The sequence below is a fragment of the Tenrec ecaudatus genome, chromosome 12 (assembly GCF_050624435.1).
Source record: "Tenrec ecaudatus isolate mTenEca1 chromosome 12, mTenEca1.hap1, whole genome shotgun sequence".
NCBI lineage: Eukaryota > Metazoa > Chordata > Mammalia > Afrosoricida > Tenrecidae > Tenrec > Tenrec ecaudatus.
The window spans coordinates 95,661,436-95,687,500 of record NC_134541.1 but is presented as its reverse complement, the minus strand read 5'-3'; the positions used below and the strand labels follow the sequence as shown (position 1 = coordinate 95,687,500).

The 26,065-nt window shown below is 38.4% G+C and overlaps 1 protein-coding gene across 14 annotated transcripts in view; it reads left to right on the top strand.

The window, feature by feature from the left end:
• The window catches only part of NEK1 (NIMA related kinase 1), a 231,566-nt gene that overhangs the window by 99,937 nt on the left and 105,564 nt on the right, over positions 1–26,065 (top strand). For all 14 annotated transcript variants that reach the window (XM_075564253.1, XM_075564248.1, XM_075564257.1 and 11 more), the window contains one exon: positions 4,483–4,585. In XM_075564253.1, coding sequence (XP_075420368.1) covers positions 4,483–4,585 — 103 coding nt within the window. The remainder of the gene's footprint in view (positions 1–4,482; positions 4,586–26,065) is intronic.

The window sequence follows — 26,065 nt, the reverse complement described above, 5'->3', positions numbered from 1 at the left end:
GCATTTTGGCTGCACTTCTAGGATGGATTGGTTTGTCCTTTGGGCAGCCTGTGGCACTTTCAGTATTCTCCAGCACCACAATTCAAATGCATAGATTCTTCTTCAGTCTTCTTTATTTAATTTTCACATTCATATGCGGCAATGGAGAAGACCATGGCTTGGGTCAGGTGCACCTTAGTCCTCAAAGTAACATTTTTGCTTTTCGGTACTCGGACGAGGTTTTGTGCAGCTAATTTACCTAATGCTACTCATCCTTTGATCTCTTGACTACTGCTTTCATGAACATTGACTCTGGATCCAGGCAAGACAAAATCCTTGACAACTGCAACTTTTCTCCACTTAGGATAACTACTAGAAGGGATCCAAATTCGTAGACTTTGAATTTTAAACCTAAAAGAAATTTTAGTATCTATTTCCCTCCATATTTTAATAAGTTCTTATCTAAGATGATCAGGATAAAAGTATGTCAAGTTTAGAATTTATTAAAGGGTTTATATATATAAATCACAAATTGGGTTGGCCAATTGTATTAGTCGGGTGGACTAGAGAAACAGATTTGTAGACACTCGTGTGTAAGAGAGAACTTTATATCAAAGAGCAATTGTACATTAAGAATACATCCCAGCTCAATCCAGATCAAGTTCTTAAGTCCAATATTACCCCATGTGTGGAAACTAGTCCATAAATTCTTCTTTAGACTCACGCAGTCATGCAATGATACTGAATATAGGAAGATCACAGGCCAGTGGTTGGAAAGTCTTGTGGATCCAGTGGCGGTGTAAGCATCTCAGCACTGGGTGGGTCTCCACGTGGCACCTCCAGCTCCAAGGCTCTGACTGCCATCAGCATAGCTCCATGTGGATTGTCACCAGCAATGTCTTGCAGGGAGAGTGACCGTGTATCTGACCTCCAGTAAGCTATTTATCTCCATTGCACCTCCCAAATGAGGTCAGCAAGCTGCGACCTGATTGACAGCCTAAACTCCACCCCTTTACTCTTAATAGTCTCAAATTGACAACAGATTATGTAACTACCACATCAACATCATATCTTTTACATTAGAAACACATGTTTTCTTTATTGTATAAGATGAATGGTTCCTTTGTAATAGAACTATTTAAGCTTGAAACCTGATTTCTTCGGCAATGGTAAATATTTGAATTTAAGACAAATTTTCTTATGTATAATGGTTCACTCTGGAAAGACTTATTCTTTCTATTGACACTGTGAAAACATCATCCAATCATCTGTTTGTATTTTTCCTTAATGGGAATTATTAGTAGTGAAAAGATTTAATCATTTGTATCTCTTGTGTAGAACTCTGCGGTGGCTTCCCACTGCCTACAATAAATCTTAGAAATACCTCTACTTTCTATTCTTGATAGCCCCTGTTTCTTGTTTTTTTTAAATCCCAAATCACTGAACTTCTTATAGCTCCCTAAATAATCTGTACTGGTTTTTAGTTTCATATTTTTATCCTTGCATTTGATCCTCTTTCTCTTTTCATCTAATTAAAGTGTATTTATACTTTATAATTTCTTTAAAACCTTTTATTAATTATGATTTAGTTAAAATTTACAGAACAGTTTAGCTTCCCATTTAGCGATTTATACACAGATATTTTGTGGCATTGGTTGCAGTCCCTACAATGTGTCAGCTCTAGCTCCATGTTTGCTTTTGGTCCATACTTCTATTTGTATTGAAATGTGATCTGGATTGGCTTCACTTCTAAATTACAAGAATGTCTAAAATCCGTAGTATCAGAAGTTCCACCAGTCTCTATCGTAACAGTAAGTTTGGTCTTTTCTATGAATTTGAATTTTATTCTATTTTTCTCTCATTTTGTCTGGTACCTTCTTTTGTGATTCTAGTTGGAGCAGTTCGTCGTGGTAGCCAGGCCCCATCTAATTCTTGTGGTGTCAGGCTGGTGGAAGCTGCGGTGAAAGATCCTCCAGGAAGTCCTCCTCTCCCTCTCTTTATTACTATTTGTGTGTATTTATCACTGTTTTTATCATGTATATTTTTCCTATTAAATAATTTTCTTGGGGCATATGTTGTATAACTATTAGTCTAAATGAGTTTTAAAACATTTTGTCTGAATGTTTACCATTAATTCCTGTCTTTATGTATTTACCTATTCTTAACTTTTCACATAAATGGGATCATACAATTTGTGGTATCTTAACTCTGGCTTCTTTTACTGTAAATTATGTTTGGTGGGGGGTGGTCTACCCCTATCACTGCATATATTTGCAGTTTGTTTCTTTTTGTTTTTAAATACCATTCTGTGAATATATATGTGCTCACCATATATCCTTATGCTTAACTTAATGATTTCTTTTGCCACTCTGTTTCATTGATCTTTGTAGCTTAAAAGGTAGAGAAGAAATTGATACTTAATATATGTTTGTTAAATGAAAGGGAAAGAACAAAACCAGGGCACTGCTAGTGAGACCAGTCAATTTTGAAAACATACTAATTGGAAGTGCCTTAGGAGACAATTGTTAAAGGCAGCAAAATTATTTATAAATTATATAAATGGGGCAGATGGAACTATTTATAGATACATGATGTGAAACATATATGAAAACATTTATATATATATGATCTGTAGATCATGGCTGTTATATGAGTGATCAAGTTCTTAGTAAAAATAATTCTCTACAAAGGCTGTATTAGCATGTTAGTTGAAGGTCCAGTCTTATCACCAAGGGCACTGTATATTGGAATGAAAAGTTTAGAAAAAAATGCTTCTATAAGATTAGAAAAGGAAGCCCATACAGCCAGAGAGAGCAGCGATTTTATCCAATTCCAAATGGAAGTATAAACTTCTGGGGGCCAATCGGTCTTATCTTACCTCTGAAGGTTCATCTTTTCTGTTCACACCCAGTCTTCTATAAATGAGGCTAATGTCAGTGAAAATGAGGAAGATTGTCGAGAAGATGGATGGGCATAGTGGCTGTAACAATCGGCTAAAACATAACAATTGTGAGCACGGTTATGGCTGTGTTCATCAGGCTATGTTTCATTCAATTGTGCATAGGCATGCTATGAGTCAGGACTGCCTCGTTGATCCCCAGCAACAACAACATAGTAATAAAATCAGAATGAAACCTTGCCTGGATATATGCAGGAGATATGTTGTATCCTGACCAGCTGTGCCTTATTCACATCAGAGTTATACAACACACGATACGATAGCTAGAAAACAGCACGTCTTCAGTATAGGGGCATGGAAACATTTCTCACTTATTATTTTCAATTTATTCAAGTTAACTTGGCTTGAGTGATGTGGAACTTAATTAAGAATTAATCACCCAGGTTTCTGAGAATGAAATTAATAGACACTTAAACCAGGCCAGAGATAATTTAATCCATGGAGATCCTAGTGATATAAATTTCACAAGAATTTCTTAGAAGTACCATATAAGCCCAAAGACAACTATCACTAATAACTTTGTGATAGGACAGATACCAAGTCCTTAAAACTTAATTTCATATTGAAAATATATATTTTTTTCAGTTAATAGTAGTTGACATAAAATATAAAGGAAATGATTATTGAGGGATGAAAAATCATGAGTATCTTTTATGCATTTTCCACAACATTACTGGGTGGGGTTGCTTTAGAGAGAAGCTGTAGGGAGTTTGTGGGCCTTACTAGCCAAAATTCCCAGAGAATCTGCTCCCACCCACCCCCCCAAAAACTTGAACCTTTCGCATTTTATTGCCAAAATTAACAATAGTTGACTTTGTTATGTGTTCTCTGATTAGTGGTATTGGATTTTACTCATTTCTCTGTTTAACATTGCAACTGACATACATATGTAGGAGATAATTCAATAAATGTTTGTTATTGCTATTTTTACTTGCAGTGTAAACCAATATGTTTAAAACCTTATATAATTATCAACTAAAGATTAAGAGAAACACAATTGGAGAATATTTGAACAAATAACTGTGCTTTTAATTTTCCTTATCCACTGCAGTTTTTAATAATTAAAGCATTTAGACATAACTTTGTGCAATATTTTTAGAAGCCCAGCCCTTCAAACAAACTTTTCACTCTTTTTGTCCAATTTTATACGGCTTTTATTTGACTGTGATACTAAGAAGCATCTTAGATATATTTGATTCAAGTTATGAAATAAGCTCAATAGCTTTGGAATTATGGAAATTCTGCTAAAATTAAGTACAGGCTGCAAAAAATTTTTGGTATTTAAGCACAATAAATCAAATATAAGAGAAAATTTCGTGTCAAATTTATGAACGTTTCTATTAATTAAAAGAGTAAAAATTTTTTTAAAAAGTAAAAATTGTAACTTCACAGATGCCAATAAATATATAGCTTTTTCCTCATTACAGAAGAAGATTTTACTTCATGTTCTACAACCAAAAAAAGGATGTAGAATAAATGTATTTTTTAACTTTTGGGACTACTTGATGTACATAATGACTTTGTTGTTTGTTTAAATTACTCAGGCAAAAAGGACAGCTGTCTGTGGAGAGAGCCAAACAAGTAGAAGAGTTTCTACAGCGAAAGCGAGAAGCTATGCAGAATAAAGCACGAGCTGAGGGACATATGGTATGATTTTGTTGAGATTTTGAATGTGATATTTAAAGTGAAAGATTGGATTAAGCTCAGTTATAAATGAAAAACAAAAACAAGCCCACAGAGTAATCTAGCAATCTGTGCATTAAGATGAGAACTAAACATAAGAGTATAAAGGTTTTTTCTTCAAATATTATGTATTTTGTTGTTGAGACGATATGTAGCAGACATGCACCAATTCCACAGTTTCTACGTGTGCAAATGAGTGACAGTGATTACATTCTCTGTGTTGTGCAACCATTCTTTCCCCCTTTTTCTGATTTGTTCTTCATCCTTTGACTTGGACTGAGTGTTCCCAAGGTTCCAATTTGATCTTTTTGGAGGATAAGTTTTAACATATTTTAGGCTATTTAACCTCCCTTCTCTTAAGGATGTAATTCACTCCAGTATAAGCTGACCCGAATTTCAGCCGAGGCACCTAATTTTACCACAAAAACTGCATTAAAAATGTGCTGGAAAACTCAGCTTATACATGAGTATATACGGAATGTTGTTGCTTTGATTAATGGAGAATGAGTTCATACCAGTATTTTCCTATAAGAAGAGTAGAAGTCGTATATGAAAAACAAAATATCCGATCTTGTTGCCATCCAATGGATTCTGACATATGGTGACCCCGCGTGTTGCACAGCAGGGTTTTCTTGGCTAAAATCTTTGGAAGCAGGCTTTGCTTCTGTAGTGCTGCTGGGTGGGTTTGAACCACCAACCCTTGAGATTAAGTTGACGGCAAGCCATCTGCACCACTCAGGGACCTTAGAATCGTTATAGCAACCCAGATGTGTGTGTGTGTTTATAAAGTGCTTAACAGTTTTTTTGTTATTGCTGTTTGGGGTTTGGAAGACTTTCAACTGACAAAGAATTTTAATGAAAAATTGGAAATAAGTATTTGGAAAAATATTTATGTGTAACTATACATTTGGCCAAAACCAAATTAGAAACATAACTGTATTTGTGTTAGGCCTCGTTGTCTAGTAACATTCATCTAAGTATAAGAAAGAGCTTTATATCAAGAAGTAATTTATATATATATATATATATATATATATATAAAATGAAAGCATCCTAGCCCAGTCCAACTCAAGTGCATTAGTCCAATTCTAGACCATAAATAAATCCCTCACAATCAGATTCACGTAGCTGCAAACCAGTGACCCAGAAAAGTAAACAGACCAGCAGGAAGATCACAGGCCAGTGGGTGCAGAGCAGCATGCATCCAAGGTCAGTGGAAACATGGCAAGGTGCCAACAGCTCCTAGGGTTGGGCAGCCTACATGTCCCGTACCCCCCCCCCCCCGCTCCTTGGCAATCGGGCAGAGAGGGGGCAAGTTTTTGGTTTTCTTGCTTATAAGAAGGCCACACCCTCAAGGAGGCACCATCAGGCTGTGACTTGATTGACAGGTTTGGCCCTACCCCTACACTTTCATAAAAATTCAAGTTGATGTAAAGTCATGTAACTACCACATGTAACTGCCACAAGCCTCTACTTATGCCATTTAATTATATCACTTTGTTATTTAGTCTAGAAAATAGTAAGTTTCTAGAAAATCCATTAAGAGTTAAAACTCTTTCATAGGTTTGGCTTGTCGACCTACACAGATCCCTTTTGAGTATCTGATTGCTGTCTCTCAACTCAGCACTCCATGAGGTGTTACACTCACATAGGACATAGGGATGGTAATGTATTTTATTAGACTGGTAATATTCCTGTGGTTATCTTCTGAGTTCACAAGTGGTATTGTGGAAAGTTTATTAATATAGTCATTCCAATTAAGAATAATTTTTCTTTGATGTAGTGTACAAAGCTAGCATTGTGGTTAAATTTCTTATTAGTGATTCTTTTTGACATATATTTATATGTTTTTCTAATGACAGGAATTTGTTTCTAAATCCCTGCACTATGTTTACCTCTGTTTCTTCAAGAGTCACATTATTTATTTTTTATAGTATATGTACTCATCAAATAGTTGAGATTTTGTATGATATATTTATAGTTCCAGTTGTCAGTGTCTCTTTGGTTCTATTAGTTCACTATTGCTGTATAACAGAAACAAAGTTTAATGGCTTAAAACAATATGCATTTATTACACACAGTTTCTATGGGTTAGGAATCTAGCACATTTTAGCTAGCTCTATGCTCAGTCTACAAAGAGTAAATTCCGCATCGGCTAGTACATCCACATCTAAAGACTCAACTAGAGAACGATTTTCCTCCCAACTGTTCCAGGTTGTTGGCAGAGTTCTTCATTGAGATAGGAGTGAGGTCTCCACTGATTTGCTAACTCCCTTCCAAGACTACTATCAATTCTGAGACCACCATTAGGTCTTGCCAAATGCCTCCTTCATTTTGGAAGCAGATAATCTCCTTTGCATTTTTATTCCTTTCAATTGTCAGACTTCCCTTTCTGCAACCAGCATAGAAAGCACTAGTTTTAAAGAGCTCATAGAATTCGGTCATACCCACAGGCCAATCTCTATTTCAGCATCAGCTATACAGCTATACAGACCATAGGTATCTGGCAAGAGTGGAGGAGTTCTTATTAAATATCTGTGCTCAGCACCCTACTAGATAGTAGAACATAACACCTTCAGAGTTTCTCAAGACAAGACCTGTTAATGTTTTTTATGTGCAATAATATATTTTAAATGAAATTAAAATATATTAAAATTAACTATTTAAAATGCATATCTCAGTGAGTGTTAACAAATATATACTGTCATGTCAATTATAGCCATGATCATGGTCTAGAACTGCTTATCCATAGGCTTCCCTTGTGCTCCTTTGAAGTAAGCCTCCTCCCCACCCACTACTGGCCTTAGACAACCATTGAGCTGCTTCTTGTCACTTATTTTTATCTTTTCCAGAACTTCCTATAATAGCATATACATTTTTCAGTCTAGTGTACATCAATAGTTCATTTATAAAACTTTCTTTGTAAAGTTTTAGTAATGTTTTATAAAGTTATGATAGTCTATTGTGTAGCTTTCTCACAGTTTTAAACTTTAAACCTTAATTGATTGGTATCTGCTTTGTTTCCAGAAAGGATAGGTGCCTTTAAAGCTCTCTGAATAGCGTGTTCATTAAATTAGTTCATCTGTATACATCCATGTTGTCTTAGTGTCCTTGGGTGTCATAACAAAATACTACAAAACAGGTGGCCTTAAAGAATAAAAGTTTATTGCCTCAGAGTTCTAGAAGATAAAGGTCCAAATTCGGGGTGTTGGCAGGACCATGCTTGCTCTCTGTCAACTTTCGGTAGGGTATTCTTACTTACTGAGGTGGCTCTCAGTATACTGGGGCAGCTTGGCTTTTTCAAGGGGCCTTGAATCTAGTGGTTATGAGGTGGGCTGCCAATTGCAAGGTTAGCCGTTTGAAGCCATCAGCCATTCCATAGGAGAAAAACAGGACTTTCTTCTCCTTAAGAGGTCAGTCTTAGGAACCCACAGGGGCAGTTCTACCCCTCATAAGGTAGCTATGAATTGGAACCAACTCAATGGCATTGAATTTGATTTATTCTTATATGATTTCTCTTTCTCCTGTATCTTTCTACCTCCTATACCTATGTCGTTTCTCTTCTTTTTATGAGACACCACCCAGAATGACTCACTTGACTGCAGTGTGGCCACATTAATTTAACTGATAACATTCTTCAAAGAGCAACCATATTTCCAAACAATTGTGCATTTACAGCAGTGGTTCTCAGCCTTCCTAATGCAGCAACCCTTTCATGGAGTTCCTCATGTTGTGGTGACCCCCCAACCATAAAATTATTTTCATTGCTTCTTCATCACTGTAATTTTGCTACTGTTATGAATCAGGCGACCCCTGTGAAAGGGTCACTCACCCCCCCCCCAAAGGGGTTACGACCCACAGGTTGAGAACCACTGATTTACAGGTATAACATTTAGGAAGTCAAAACATCCTCTTCAGGACACAGTTCACTCAGTAATACCTGTATAATTGAGTAGCCTGTCCCCCTTGTTTTCTGAGCTGACGTATCTTTATAAAATATGACTGAACAAGTCACTGTGTATGCACTCAGGCTTATAAATACTGCTAGAGAAAAGTAAAGCTTTGTTGAGTAATGTCACGGTCTTCTGTTTCAGTCAAACTGTCCTACTTCACAACTTTTTTCTATTTTCATGGTCAGTAGTTTCCACTATAGCACACAATGGAAATTCTCTTTGATGGTTTTGTCCTGTAAATAAATATTACCTTCTGTAAATAAATATTCATATAAAAAATTGGAGTTAGGACCCCAGATTTCCTCAATTATCTACCTCCATACCAATAAACTTACTCACTGCTGTATAAAATATTTGTGTGTTCTCTAGTCTCAGAAAAGGATAATTAACTTCAACCTGTTCAGAAGTTAATCTCTTCCTTTTTAATAATTACAATGTTAGCTATAGTTAAGATTTGTCATCTGTTGAGTGCTTCTTATGTGTTAGGAGCCATGGTGGTGCAGTGGTGAAAGTACTGGGCTGCTAACCAAAATGTCAGTGATTGGAACCTACTAGTGGCTCTGAAGGAGGCAGATGTGGCGGTCTGCTTTTGTGAGCATTTACAGGCTCCGGGGCCCTCTGGGCAGTTCTGCTCTTTCCTGAAGAGTCAGTAGCAGTTGGAATTTTTTTGACGATAATGGGTTGGATTGTTGGATGCTACTACATTCAAGGGAGCTTCAAAAAATTCCTGAGAAAAATGGAATTAAAAGATACATTTTTCCATGAACTTTTTAGAAGATCCACCTTTTTGAAGTCTCCTTGTATTAGGCAGATTTCTGGGTTTTTTATGTTTTTTGTTTTTTACTCAGATTAACAAGGTTCTCACAGTAATGTTTACTTATGCAGGTTTTTATTTCCATCTTATATCTTATTGAATCACAAAGAAATTCAGATTAATCTGTTCAAATTTATAACTACTAAGAGGTTGAACAAGTATTTAAATTCCTGTGGCCTGACTATAGAATATATATATAATCATTTTATTGGGCACTCTTCTCACAATCCATCCATCCATCCATCCATTGTGTCAAGCACCATGATGCCATCATCATTCTCAAAACATTTTCTTTCTACTTGAGCCCTTTCTATCAGCTCATTTCCCCTCCCCCTTCCTCTTTCATAAACCCTTGAGAATTTATAAATTATCATTTTTCCCATGTGTTACACCTACCGCTGTCTCCCTTCACCCACTTTTCTTTTGTCTGTCCCTTGGGAGGTGGTTATATATAAATCAGTGTGATCGGTTTCCCCTTTCTCCCCCCACCTTAACCTTACCCTCCTGGAATTGATACTTTCATTAATGATCCTGAGGGCTTTATATATCCTGGATTCCCTGTGTTTCAAGTTCTTATCTGTACCAGTGTACATGCTCTAGTCTAGCTGAATTTTTAAGGTAGAACTGGGGTCGTGATAATGGGGGGGAGGAAGTATTAAAGAACTAGAGGAAAGTTGTTTGTTTCATGGGTGCTCTACTGCACCCTGACTGGCTGGTCTCTTCCTTGTGACCCTTCTGTAGAGTCCATATTTTTATCTTACTATTTTCTCACACTGTATCCTTTCTTAAGACTTTATTTCATCAATTGTTCTTTTCTCATCTGAACTGTTTTTTTCTTTACTGGTACACTCATAACCTATAAATATATTCATGTTTATCTTAACATTTAATCTGCATTTCTTTGTTTTACTACTCTTGTCTCCTTTAGGACTTACTATATCTAGTTACTTAATTGCTGTTCCATGTTCATTTCATTGTAAACCTCTCTACACCACTATATTGAAACAGAAGTCTCCATTATCCATTTTGCCAAATCTTACAGAATATTTTAAAGTCTTGTTTGACCTTTCTGTGACTCTGATCCGATAGCTACTTGAATTACACAATGCTCTATTGGTTTACTTTTCTGAAGACTCTTTCTTGGTGTCTTCTTTTCAGTCATTAATTGCTGATGTTTTCTGAGCTCTATTCTTGGTAAAGGATTCCTTGAGGCATTGCAGTGAACACTCAGCTGGCAACCAAAAGGTCAGTGGTCTAAACCTAAAGCTAGTCAACAAGAGAAAGATGTGATAATCCATGTCTGTAAAGACTTACTGCCTCAGAAACCCTCTTGTACTCTGTTGGGTAGGATTGCTATATATCAGAATTGACTCAATGCAATGGGTTTGGTTTAAGTGTGGTTTATCCCTTAGTTATCTTTTCACTGTACATAATCTTCTGGGGTGATCTGTGTTTTTCTACCTGCAGACGAATGACTTCAGCATGTGTATTCGCAATTCTCATTTCTTTTCTGATCCATCTTGTCTCGCTAGCTGCCTTCTGAACATTGTTTTTGGCTCCTTGTTCCACTGGATTTCCCCCTCCAATTTTGACTCTTGTCGTACACAGAAACATTGACCACATATATGTGTAAGTAACCACTGCCACAGTCAGGACCATTCTTCCTCCTGAAAGTTCTCTTGGGCTATTTATTCCCACATCTTTTTACCATTCCGCCTTTTTTTTTTTTTTTTAACACTTTGGAACTTTGTCCTTGGGTAAATGCTGCCCTTTTCCCCCCCTTAAATGGTTCATTATTCTAAGGTATGTATATCTCCATAGTATTATTGTTCTCCTTATAGGCCTATTGACAGGCTAAAAATTGAGCCACAGAGGTCAATTCAGTCCCAGATCTGGAGGGTAACCAAGGACCATAATCTTGGGGTTTTATCACTCTCTATCTGACCAGCAAGCCTGTTCTCTTTCATAATTTCCGTTTCATGCCATATTTTTTCTCCACAGTATTCACAACTTTCTAATGTTATCCCTTTGAGCGCAATTGGTACAGGTAGTGGACACCTCTAGTTCTGGTCTCAGGGTTGTAGAGATTGATGTTTATCTGATCCATTAGACTTTTGAATTAATTTTTTCATGTGTTTTTAATTTTTCAGAGAAATGATTTATCAATACCTTTTTCCTACTTCAAAACTTAACTTTTCTCTTCTCATAACTGTACCATTCACAATGCAAATGATTTTAATTTTTGCTATATCTAATTTGTCAATTTTTTGCTTAAAGGTCATTCTTTTGGTAGCGTATCTAAGAATTCTTCAACTAAAAAATAATAGAGATTTTCTCTTAAGTTTTTTCTTTCTAAAGTGTGTATTGTTTTACTTTTAACATTTTAGATGTATAACCATTAAAAAATTATAGTGGAAAAAACATGATAATAGAATTTAACCATTTTTTTATAAAAGCAAAATGTAACCATTTTAACTTGTACAATTCATTTCCATTAAGAACATTCCTAATGTGTGACCTCCCCACTAGCTCCACATCCTTTTGTCACCCCAGTAAAAACCTTGCACCCATTTAATAATTATTGCTGGTGTGTTAGAATGGGTTGACTAGAGAAACAAATCCAGAGACACTCGTGTGTGAGAGAACTTTATATCAAAGAGCAATTGTATATTGAGAAAACAACCCAGTCCAGTCCACATCAAGTCCATTAAGTCTGATATTAGCCCATATGTTCAATACTAGTCCATTAATTCCTCCATAGACTCATGCAGCACGTGCATTGATGCTGAATGCAGGAAGATCACAGGCTGGTGGGTGAAAAGTCTTGTGGATCCAATGGTGGTGGAAGCATCTCAGTGCTAGTGCAGGTCTCCACATGGCTCATCCAGCTCTCTGAGGGTGGCTCTTCAACAGGAAGGTGAAACATGGCTTGTCAACAGAAAGACACAGGCAGAGAGAGAGTGAGGAAGTTTCCAGAATGCTCATGAAAAGGGCATGTCCACAAGGAGGCATCATCAGGCTGTGACCTGATGGACAGGGTAGAAACCACCCCCTCACTCTTAATACCCTCAAGTTGAAGTGAGCTCATGTAACTACAGCACCTGGCAACCATTTCCTTTTATACTTTCTGCCTATATGAGTTCTGCTTTATGGATATTTTAATAAATAATAATATATAACCACTGCCATCAAGTTGATGTCAGCTCATAACAAATCTATAAAACAGGGTAGAGCTGCCCCTCTGGGTTTCAAAGACTGGAATCACATAATTTGTGGCGTTTTGTTTCTGTCTACTTTACATACAACTTGTAAGGTTCATTCATGTTGCAGAATGTGTCCGTTGTTTCTGTCTTTGGCTAAATAATACTCCATTTAAGTCATATACGATATTTTATATATTCATTCTGTTTTTTACAACTTTTGACTATTGTGAAACTGTTTCTATGAGCATTCATGTACAAGTATGATAATTTACTTTGTTTTTATATAAGATATTAAGTGTTATCAGGAATTCATTTTTTACTTATAGATGACCAGTTACCTCAACGTCACTTTTTGAATAAGACTACACTTTTTCCATTGGTACTTTTATGTATTTGTCCCAAATCAAAGGCCATGTTTTTATGTCTTTTGCATTGATCTGTGTATCTGTTTCCTTGTCCGACAAAGGGCATATTTATGTATCTGTTCCATGGATCTGTATGTGTCTTTCTTTGTTAGTACCATACTACCTTGATTGCTATAGATTCATAGTAAGCAAAAAATCTGATAGTAGTATTCTTTCCATTTTATTCTTAGTACTATTTGTCTCTTTCAATTTTTTATCTTTCCATATCCATTTTGAGTAATATTTATAAATATATCCTTCTGAAAATTTGATGAATATTAGATCTATAGATCGCTGTAGGGAAAATTGATGTACTTTTTGAATTTTAATCTCTAGTATAAGATAGTTTTCAGAATAAGACTCTTCACATATTTTGGGTTTTATTTCTTTCGGTGCTGTTAATTATAGTAATTATCTAAGTTATTTCCTTTTCTAATTTTGAATTGCTAGTAAGTAGAAATGATTGTTTTCATCTTGTGACATGACGAAACTTATTAGGACTTGTGTACATTCTTTGTGATTTTTTATGTAATCAGCTTCATTTCAGTCTATATGCTCGTCATTGTTCTTTGTCTTGCTTCGGATCACTAGCTAAACTTCCGTCATGAAATTGAGGAATACGGGAGTGACCACCTTTGTTCTGGAGAGAAAGTAGCCAATGTTTTACCAAATAATTATAACTTGCTATCTGTTGGTTGTTATAGATATTCTTTATTATATTGTGAAACTTTTCTATTTGTAATTTGCCAGAGTTTTTAACATAAATGAATATTGCTGTCAGTATAATATTTATTGAGATTATCATAAAGATTTCTTATTTATTCTGTTAATATATAACTTACATTGATTGATTTTTCAAGTATTGACTATCTATTACGTTCCAGCTATTACGGACCAGCTATAGTTTTATTTACAAAAGAACTTACCATTTCAGATGCTATTTACTCATTATTAACGTTCCAGATTTTGTTCCTAGATAATTTCTTTAAGAAATTCCTTTAGCTATTGTTATAGATCATATTATCTAGCTGCGAATAATCTTAGTTTTACTGCTAGTGTATTTTATGAATGGGGAGGGGTTTACTAGGCAAGTTAACAGGTTAGAGTTCAAGGTAAGAAAGGCTCACAATGTCGATCTTGTGGCTAGGGTCGCCTCTTTCCAGCTGTTGTACCTGCAGGCATGTCCTCCGTGCACAGTTTTCTTCTTTTATTATTTAAAAAATGTTATTCCGTGGTCTTCTGTCTTCAATGGCTTTTGGTGAGAAGTTCTCAGTTCTTCACATTCTTTTTGTTTTATAGGTAATATGTTGTTTTTCTATGCTGTTTTACATTTTTTTCCTTATCTTTAGTTTTCAGTGGTTTAGTTGTCTCTGTATATGAATTTCTTTGATTTTGTCTTTATCATTTTACCAGCTTCTAGAAATTTTAATTTTAAGCCATTTATTAAATTTATGATAATTTTTTGTAATTTAATAAATCATTTTATTGGGGCTCATACAACTCTTATCACAATCCATACATACATCAATTGAGTAAAGCACCCTTACACATTCATTGCCCTTGTCATTCTCAAAATTCGCCTTCCACTTGGGTTCCTGGAATCAGCTCGTTTTCCTTTTTTCCCTCCCCCTCCCTCCCCCATGAACCCTTAATAGTTTATAAATTATTATTTTATCTTATCTTACACTGCCTGGCGTCTCCCCTCATCCACCTTCCCATTGCCCATCCCCCAAAGAGGAGGTTACACATAGATCCCCAAGATCGGTTCTCCCTTTCTACACCCCCTTCCCTCCCGATGTCACCACTCTCACCACTGGTCCTGAGGGGTTGATCCGTCCTAGCCTCCCTGTGTTTCCAGATCCCTACTGTACCGCTGTGCATCCTCTGGTCTAACCAGGTCCGCAAGGCAGAATTAGGATCATGATAATTGGGGGGGGCGGTGGGGGGGGGGGAAGAATTCAAGAACTAGAGGAAGGTTTTGAGTTTCATTGTTGCTACACTGAACCCTGAGTGACTCATCTCCTTCCCACTACTCCTCTGCAAGGGATGTCCAGCTGTCTACAGATGGGCATTGGGTCCACATCATGCACTCCCCTCATTCACGGTGATGTGATTTTTTTTCTCCCCTGCCTTTGTTGTTTGAAACCTGGTCCCCTCGGCCCTTCATGATCACACATGTTGCTGTGCTGCTTCCATGTGGGCTTTGTTGCTTCTGGGCTAGATGGCTGCTTGTTTACTTTCAAGCCTTTAAGTCCCCGGGCGCTATATCTCTCAATAGCTGGGCACCATCAGCCTTCTTCACCACACTTGCTTATGCACACATTCGTCTTCAGCGTTTATGTGAGGAAGGTGATCACACAATGATGGTTTTTGTTCTTCGGTGTCTGCTACCTGGTCCCTTCAACACCTCGTGTTCACTTAGGCTTGTGTGCTTCTTCTCTGTGGGCTTTGTTGCTTCTGAGCTAGATGGCTGCTTGTTTATCTTCAAGCCTTTAAGACTCCAGATGCTATATCTTTTTCATAGCCGGGCACTATCAGCTTTCTTCACCATGTTTGCTTATACACACGTCTGTCTTCAGTGATCATGTTGGGAAGGTGGGTATTCATGGAATGACCGTTTAGCCGGGCAAGGTGCTATTGTATTGAGGAAGTGTGCGTGAGGAGGCCCAATGTCCACCTGCTACCCTACTACTAAACCTGTAAGTATATGCACATAGGTCTGTTTCCGCCATAATCATAAATATATTTACATATGTACATGTTTGTATTTAGGCTTCTATGTATGACCTTTGCTTCCTACTTCTTTCCTCTATTTCCTTATGCTTTCCTCCCGTCCCACTACCATGTTCAGCCTTCATTCTGGTTTCAGTAATTCCTCTCAGTTCCCTCGCCCTTGGTCACTCCCTACCAGTCCTCCCTGCCCCTTCCTGGTGCTGGTTTTGAACCACTTGCTTAAACTTATGATAATTTTAACAAATATGTATTCCTTGGTTTTTCTATTAACTGAACTTTGTCATTTTCTGGTTCTCTGATGTGAATTTTAGCTTTCATTCTTACCCCACAATTCTTAAACATTGTTCGTTTTCCAGGTTTTTCTTCTTTTGTTTCATCTAAAAATTTGCTTACTCTTTCTCCCTTCAGCCTCACTCTGCTATTTATTGTGTTCATTGTTTGCTATATTCTACGTGTTGATACATTTTAATAGTATTTGTGATTGCTTGTTAGAGCAACTTTGTAACATTTGCTTTAAAGTTTTTGTCCACTAATTATATTATCTGTGTTGTCTATTCATAGTTGAGACTTTTGATGTTTCTCATATGCCAAGTAGGTTTTTTCCCCTGGTCATTGAAAATATTCTCTGTTTTGTTTAAATTTCATAGGTATTGTTGATTATATTTGTTTTAGCAAGCAATTGATCTGTCATATTCAGACTACCTATTCCAGTTCTCCCTGGTTCCAATAGGATATCTCTCCTAAAAGCCTTTGCAAGGTCCCTCAGCCTTGTCCCATGTGTGCATTGCGCAGTGGACCAGCTGAGACCTTACTTGTTAGTTCGATTCTCAAGATCTTGGCTATAAAAATAGGATTAGTGCACATGTGGGTGAGTTGTGGTTGATTCTTGGACGTCATAAACAACTTTATGGTTTTATTATTCTGGTGGTCCTCTGTCTTCCATCTCCTTGATGTTTTCCTTTTTTTCTGAGGTGCTAGTTTTTAAACTTATAACCATGAACCTCTCACCTCTGTGATTTTATCACCTCTATGACCAAACAATGGGAGGACATAGCAACAGAAAGGAAAGATAAAGCAGTGGTATAGATTTGCCTGACCCTTTTGGAGCTTCTGATTTGGGGAAGGTGAAGATTTTCCTTCTCAGAAATTTGGCTTTTGTAAGCTCCTGTCGTTAATTACCATCTCATCTGACACCGCAACAGTAGATTTTCTGGGGATTAGAGCCCTGGTGGTGTGGGTTAGAGCTTGTTAGAGCAATGGGAGAGTGATGAACTTGTCTGCTCCTTTAAAGATTTATAACCTTGGAAGCCATGTGAGTCAGCATTCAATGGCAATGAATTTGATTTGGTTTGGGAGCATGAAAGAATGGAGAAAAAGAAAGGAAGCAAGAAAAGTAGGGATTTTCCATTTTCTCTGAGTTTCCCTTCTTCTCTTTCCCAATCCTTAAGCCAGGTTAAATGAATCTAAATCAAATAATATTAAATCAAGTTACTTCTGACTCATAGTGACCCTAAATAGGACTGAAGACAAAAGTGAAAGGTCAGTAAGAAGACAGGACAGAAAAAGAAGACCAAAGTGGATGTCAGCAAAGACTCTGAAACTTGTTCTTCAATACAGAGTAGCTAAAGTAAATGGAAGAAATGATGAAATAAAGAGCCGAATAGAAAATTTCAAAGGGCAGCTTCAGGAGACAGAATAACTTATAATGAAATGTGAAGCGACCTAGAGTTAGAAAACCAAGAGGGAAGAACATGATCAATGTATCTCAAGATGAAAAAACTGAACAAAAATTCTATCTTCACATTGCAATATTGGAGGATTCTATGGAGGAAGATATTGAATAACACAGAAAGAATCAAAAGATTTTGGAAGAAATATAGAGTCAAAGTACTAAAATTAATTATTTGACATTCAGCCATTTCAAGAGGTAGCATATGATTAAGAACTGATGGTAATTTATGATGTAGTCCTGTTTAATATTTACCTCCATAGAGGGACCACTGAAAATATGGGTACTATAACAAAATTCTGCTGGTGTAGCTCTGGAAACCCCCATGCCAAGAAATTTAGATAACACATGCAAACCATCTTTGTCTCCATTCCATCAGAAGATGACTCAATAGAATGCAGAAATTATCGAATTACTATCAGACCCAACAGAATGCAGAAATTATCATATTACATCATATGCAAGTAAATTTCAAGGTCTTTCAAAGGCAATTGCTGTGGTGCATCAACAGGGAACTGCCAAAAATTCAAGCTGATTGAGAAGATAAAGTAGATTGAGTGATATCACTGCAAACATCAGATGGATCATGGCTGAAAGCAGAAAATAACAGAAAGATGTTTGCTTGTGTTTTACTGACTATGCAAAGTCATTCAACTGGGTGAATCATAACATACTGTGGATAACATTGTGAAAAATGGCAATTCCAGGACACTTCATTGTGCTCCAGTGGAAGCTGGCCACAGACTAAGTGACAGCCCTTCATAAGGAACAAAGGACTACTGTATGATTTAAAATAAGGTAAGGTGTGTGTCAGGGTTATATCCTTTCACTATACTGATCCTCCCTGTATGCTAGGCAAATAATCCAAGAAGCTGAACTATATGAAAAATGAACATGACATAAGGATTATAGAAGGCTTATTAACAACTTGTAATATGTACAAGACACACCTTACTTGCTGAAAGTAACAAAACAAAAAACTCTGCCACTGAGCTAATTCTGAATCATAGTGACCATATAGGACAGGGTAGAACTGCCCTGTAAGTTCCCTAAACTGTAAGTCTTTACAAGAGTAGAGAGCTTGGTCTTTCTCCTGCAGAGCAGCTGGTAGTTTTGAACTGCTAATATCATGGTTAACAGCCCAAGGGGCAACCATTACGTTACCCAGGTTGAAAGTAAAGAGCACTTAAACCACTTACTAATCAAAATCAAAGATTACAACCAAAGAAGTCACCGTCATCCAGTGTATTCTGACTCATTGCGTTACACATGGATATCTAGAGAAACAAAACCAGGACACTCGTGATATGGCCCTTGGGTTGACTCGGTCCCTGGGGAGTGCAGCACAACAATGAGGCAAAGGACTAGCTCAAGCAGCAGCATGCTGGTCTAATCATCAGGGAGAAAGAGAGAGAGGAGGCTGGCCTCAGAAATCATTTATGTCAGTCAACCTCCTGCAAAGCAGGAACCTGATTAAACCCTCTTGTATGTTCCTATGGAGGCCTAGTTAGCACAGTAAACCTATCTACCACACTCATAATGAACACATATAGGACTAGGTAGAACTGTTTCTGTGGTTATCCAAGACTAATTCTTTACTAGAGTAGAAAGCCTTGTATTTCTCTCGATAAGCAACTAGTAGTTTTGAACTGCTTACCTTGTGGTTAGCATCCTAATGCATAACTACTACATTCTCAACAGGTTTAATAAGAAACATGGTAAATCAAAGGAGGAAATTGCATTAATCAAGGATTTCTGTTTACTTATATCCATGATCAATGCTACGGAAGTTGTTCTTTGATGCTATTGAGTCGGTTCCATACCATAGAGACCCTGTGCCCCACAGAAGGAAACATTGCCCAGCCCTGTGCCATCTTCACAATTGTTCCTATGCTTGAACCTGTTGTTGCAGCCACTGTTTCAGTCCATCTCATTGAGGGCCTTCCTCTTTGTCACTGCCCATCTAACTAAGCATAATGTCCTCCAGGGACTGGTCACTCCTGACAACATGTCCAAAGTACATGAGATGAAGTCACCCAATCCTTGCCTCTAAGGAGTGCTCTGGGTGTGCTTCTTCCAAGACAGATTTGCCCATGGTACTTTCAGTATTCTTTGCCAGTGCCTCCGTTCATACCTATCAATTATTCTGTCTTCCTTAATCAGTGTCCAACATTCATGTAAATATGATGCAATGTAGAATACTATGGCTTGAGTGAGGTACGCCTTAGTCTTCAAAGGAACATATTTACTTTTCAGTACTCTAAAGAGATCATGCGCAGCAGATTTACCCAACAGAATACGTCTTTTGATCTCTTAACTACTACTTCCATGAACATTGTGGATCCAACTAAGCTTCTTGAAATTCTTGACAACGTTAATCTTTTCTTCATTTATCAGTATATTGCCTACTGGTCCAGATGTGAGGATTTTGATTTCATTACATTGAGTTGTAATCCATAAATAAGGCTGTCATCTTTGATCTTCTTGAGCTGCTGCCTGAAGTCCTCCTGACTTTCCGCAAGCAAGGTTGTGTCATCTGCTTATTGCAGCTTGTTAATAAGTCTTCCTCCAATCTTGATGGTGCACAATATAATCCAGATTTTAATGTAATCCAGATTTTCTGGTTATTTGGTCAGCATATAGATTGAATAAGTATGGGGGGAGGATGCTAACATGTAGCACAACATTCCTGATTTTAAACAGTCCAGTACTCCCTTGTTCTGTTTGCACAACTGCCTTTTGATCCATGTACAAGTTCTACATGAGCACAATAAACTGTTCTGGAATTCCCATTCTTCTCAAGGTGATCCATTGTTACGATCCACACAGCCCAATGCCCTTGTATACTAATTGAAACATAACTAAACATCTTCCTGGTATTCTCTGCTTTGAGCCAAGATCCATCTGACATCAGTAATGATATCACTTTTTCCATGTCCTTTTCTGAATTCAGCCTCAACCTCTGGCAGTTCCATGTCAATGTATTGCCATTAACTGTTGTTAGGTGATTTTCAGCAAAATTTTATTGTATGTGATGTCAGTGATGTTGTTTTATAATTTGAGCATTCTGCTGAGTCACCTTTTATTTTTTAAAATAATTTTATTGGGGGCTCGTGCAACTCCTATTATAATCCATCCATCCATTGTGTCAAGCACATTTGTATATTTGTTGCCATCATCATTCTCAAAACATTTGCTTTCAACTGAGCCCTTGGTATCAGCTCCTCATTTTACCCCTCCCTCACGAATACTTAATAATTTATATATTATTATTAATATGTCATGTCTTACACTGTCTGACGTCTCCTTTCACCCACTTTTCTGTTGTTCATCCCCCAGGGCGAGGGTTATATGGAGATCCTTGTGATAGGTTTCCTGTTCCTACCCCAACTTCCCTCCCCCCTCCTAGTATCACCACTCTCACCACTGGTCCTGAAGGGATCACCTATCCTGGATTCCCTGTGTTTCCAGTTCCTATCTGTACCAGTGTACATCCTCTGGTCTAGCCAGATTTGTAAGGTCATGATAGTGGGGGAGAAGAAGCATTAAAGAACTAGAGGAAAGTTGTATGTTTCATCGTTGCTACACTGCACCCTGACTGGCTCATCTCCTTCACATGACTCTTCTGTAAGGGGATGCCCAGTTGCCTACAGATGGGCTTTGTGTCTCTACTCTGCACTCACCCTCATTCACAATGGTATGATTTTTTATTCTTTGATAACCTGGTACCTGATCCCTTCAACACCTTGTGGTCACATAGGCTGGTGTGCTTCATCCATGTGGTTGCTTCTGAGCTAGATGGCTTCTGAGCTTCTAAGCTAGATGCTTCTGAGCTAGATGGCTGCCTGTTTATCTTCAAGCCTTTAAGACTCCAGATACTGTTACCTTTTGATAGCTGGGCCCCATCAGCTTTCTTCACCACACATTTGCTTATGCACCTGCTTTGTCTTCAGCGATCGTGTCGGGAAGGCGAACATGATGGAATGCCAGTTTAATAGAACAAAATGTTCTTGCATCGACGGAGTACTTGAGTAGAGGCCCAATGTCCATCTGCTACCTTAATTCAAAACATATAAATATATGCACATAGATCTATTTCCCCACCATCATATATAAATATATTACCATATCTACATGCCTATATTTAGGCCTCTATAAATGCCCTTTGCCTCCTAGTTATTTCCTCTATTTCCTTTTACTTTCCTGTTGTCCCACGGTCATGCTCAACCTTCATTTGGTTCTCAGTAATTCCTCTCAGTTATATTGCCCTTGATCAAGCCCTACGAGGCCTCCTATACCCTCCTTGCCACCGATGGTGGATCACTTGTTGTTCCCTTGTTCCTGGGTTTTGTAACACCCACTTCCTTTTCCCTGCCTCCCCATCTCCCATGTCCCCTTGGAACTGTTGGACCTGTTGATTTCTCCTCCAGATTGTTTATCCCGCCTATCTTATTTACATAGAGCAACAGAGATAATAATATGCACAAAAACAAGACAGAGCAAAACAACACCAACAAAAAGCCAATGACAAAAAAGAGAAAGGCCTATAAATAGTTCAAGGTCTCTTTGGTGACCTTTAGGAGTGTTTTCTGGTCAAGTCTGATGGGATGCCATGTGTTCTGGCCCCAAAATCTATTTTTGATATTCCCTCGGGACTTCCTTGCTCTGCTCTCCTTGCTGTTCTGTTGCATACCCTTAGTGTTTTCCCTTGGTGTGGTGGGGTCAGATTGTGTGCCATTCCCACACTGTGTCTCTAGTGTTGTCAACTGTAGCGCCATGGGTCAGTGAGGGATGTCGTGTGTTATTGTGGGGCCAGCTATATGGTGGTCTCTGTGCATTGGCTGCTCTGAGCAGGGATATCGTCTTCAAGGCTTGGTGGGCCAGGATGTGCTCCACTCTCTCTTCCTCCCCCTTCATTTGCTCCAGTGTCTTTGTTCAGAACTGTCCCTCTCCCTGAGCTGTAGCTCAAGTGCTGTCCTTTAAAGTAAATTCTTCTGGGGTTGGCGGGGTGGGGAGGGGGGGCTGTCCATGTATTTGGAACTTGGGCTGGCCCCTCAGACCTCTCTACTGGTTCCCTGCATCCTGTTGGTATGTTGCATTCACATCTTAGAGCTCCTGGGTGAAGTCTGGTCCCTTTTTACCTGTGGAGATATAAACAATACCCTCCCTTTGGGTGGGTTAGTGTCCTCTTCCACTTCTACCCTTTTCTTTTTCTTTTTGCCCCTTCCTTTTTATTGGCCAGTATTTTGTTAAGGACCTTTGCATCAACATTCATTAGGGATATTGGTCTGTAGTTCTCACTTCTTGTGGGATCCTTGCCCAGTTTCGGTATCAGACTTATAATAGCTTCATATAAGGTGTTTGGGAGTTTGCTGTCTTTTTCTATGTTCTGGAGAGTTTGTGAAGGATTGGTGTCAGTTCTACCCTGAATGCTTGGTAGAATTCTCCTGTGAAACCATCTGGTCCAGGGGATTTTTTTGTTGGTAATCCCTTGATAATCTTTTCTATTTCTTCTATTTCTGTGGGTCTGTTGAAGTTCTTGACATCCATCAGCATAGTTTAGGGAGGGAAGGCTTTTCCAAGAATTTGTCCATGTCTTCCAAATTCTTGAATTCATTGGAGTACAGTGCTTCATAGTACTGTGTTATTTTCCTTTGATTTCATTAGGGTCTGTTGTAATGTCCCCTCTTTCATCCCTCATCCTTGCCATTGAAATTTGTTCCTTCCTTTCTCTTTCAGGTTTTCCAGAGGTCTGTTGATTCTGTTTATCCTTTAAAAGAACCAACGTTTAGCAGCATTTTTCCATAGTTTTCTATTTTTCTCTCCTGAATCTCAGTCCTGATTTTTATTATTTCTTTTCTCTTGCTATTTGTAGGATTGTCCTGTTGACTCTGCTTTAGTTGCTGTAAATTTTGTGCTAGCATATCAATCATAAGTGTCTCTTCCGTTTTCATGTGCGCATGTATTGCTGTGAAACTTCTGATAACTGCCTTTGCCCTGTCCCATAAGTTTTGGTATGTTGTGTTCTTATTCTCGTTGCTTTCTAGAAATTTCCTAATTTAAAATCTGATCTGTGCCAGTACACACTCCTTTTGCAATAGAGAGTTATTCATCCTCCAATTGTTTGCTCTTGTTTTCTTCATCTTCCTTTTGTTGATTTCCAGCTTATGGCACTGTGGTCAGAGAGAGAGATCTATTTGATATCAATAGACTTAAATTTATGCAGATTCTCCTCATGACCCAGCATGTGGTCTATCTCCGGAGATGTGCCGTATGGACTTGATAAGAATGTGAAATAATTTGTATTTCGATGAAAAACTCTGTAAATATCTATCAGGTCAAATTGTCTGATTATAGTGTTTAGATCGCAGGCCTCCTTGTGTGAGTTTCTTTTCCTGTGATCTATCTTTCTCAGAGAGTAGTGTATTGAAGTCATCTACTATCATTGTTGAGACTCTGATGTCTTTTTTCATATTTTGGAGCGTTTGGTTGATGTATTTAGTGGGTCTCTCATTCGGGGAATATATATTTACAATGCTTAGTGGTTCTTTGTTTACCATTCCCTTGAGCATTATATAGTGTTCCTCCTTATCTCTCTTTATGGCTTGCACTTTGAGGTCAATTTTATCTGAGATTAGGATTGCAACCCTGCTTCTTAAAAAATTGCTGTTTGCTTGGTATGCTTTTCTCTAGCCTTTGATTCTCAGCCTATTTTTGTCTGTAGTCTTGAGCTATGTCTCATGAAGGCAACAGATTGATGGGTTGTGTTTTTTAAGCCAGTCTGATAGCCTCAGTCTTTTAATGCCCGAGTTCTGTCCACTGATATTCAGGGTTATTTTCTCCATCTGTGGACTCTGTGATGTCATCTTAAACTTTTTGTGTTGGGTGTTTTACTACCGCCCTTTCTTATCACTGTCTTGTGCATGTGTGTGTATGTTTCTGGTTCATTCTTGACTTCTTACATGAGACGTGCCTCACGCACACAAGAATCCATGCAGCCTAAACGGCGGCAGCCACTGGGTTCCCATTCCCTGTGATCACCGGGCCGGTGGATGCGGGCGCGCACACGTCAAGGCCTGGGGCCAGGGTCTGTTGGGGAGGACGAGAGGGGGATGAAGACCTCCTTCTGGAAGGCACTCCCCCACATTTTTAACTTCTTTCCACCCTTAAACCAGTTGTATCTTGGGAGTTGTTTTATCTTTGTTGCCCTCAGGGTGGGGTTATTCTTTGTGGTGGTCTCTATTTATGCTTGATGTGTGCTATTCTTCTGCCCAGTCTGGGTCTGCAAGGTTCTTTTGTAGGGATGAGTTTCTTCTAATGCATTCTTTGAGTCTTTCCTTTTCTGGGAAGACTCTTTTCCATCTATATTGATAAATACTTTGGCTCGATTGAATATTCTTGAGTTCGGTTATTTTTCTTCAATTTTTGGAATATATTGCTCCGCTCTCTCTTCTTCATAGAGTCTGCTGATTGGTCTGAGCATATTCCTGTTTGGGAACCTTTATATGTGGCCGCTTGTTTTTCCTTAGCTTCTCTCATGATTTTCTCCTTTTCCTCAAAGTTGGATAATTTAACTATTATGTGCCTTGGTGAGTTCTTCTTGGGATTCAGTCTAACTGGAGTTCTTTCAGCCCCCTGAATAGGTGCCTGGGTTTCATTCATTAAACTGGGAACGTTTTCCTCCAAGAATTCTCTCACTGTTGTTGCAGGTGACGTCTTTGTTCAGTCTTCCTCCTGTAACCCAATTATTCTGATGTTCGTCTTCATAGGTTCAGGATATCTTCTGCAATTGCCTTTTGTTTCTTCTGGGGTTTTTTTATTGATTTTTTTTTTTTTTGCACTGATTGCTTGTGTTGCGCTGTTTTAAAGGAGCCAGGTTCCATTTTTCAGGGAGTCGAAGATCACTGGCTCTCTCTGGGAGACTTGGGATTGCTTCTTCGAACTACCTGCATCTAATTTCATTATGGAATTGGCATACCACTTTATCCTCCTGTGGTCTCACTCTTTCCCTGGTCAACCAGTATTCTGTTATTTGGAGGGCAAGTTGGATCGTCCTCTCAGGGGACACTGGTTGGGTGTTTGAGGAAGTGTTGTTCTGGGTGATCTCACAAGAAGCCATGATAGTGTGGCCCACAGCAACTTGGGGCCCGCAGAGGGTACCTTGGGGTTCCTGCTGCAATAGTGATGCCACAGAAGTCTGGTGGGTTGCCCGCTTTGGTGTGGAGCAACAAGAATGTTGGGCGGAATTTCCCTGGTTAGGTAGATCGCTGCGGATGTTGAGTAGAGGTTCCTGCAGCAATGTGGAACTTTGGCAAGTGTTGGCTAAACTGCCTTAGGCTGTGTGAGATAAGAGGAAGTTCCCTCAGTCACATGGGACCACAGAGGATGGGTAGGTGCTCCCTCAGCCATGCAGGCAGGATTTTCCTCAAAGAAGGTGGATGGGATTTTCCCAGCCAAGTGTTATGCACTTCAGAGGGTGGAGGGCAGAATTTCCCTGGAGGAACCTGGGTGGTATTTCCCCTAGAAGAAGTTGGGCAGGATATCCCTTGGTGGAGGGTTGGTGGAATTTCCCCAGCCTCAGGTTACACTGAAGAGGGTGGAGCTCTCC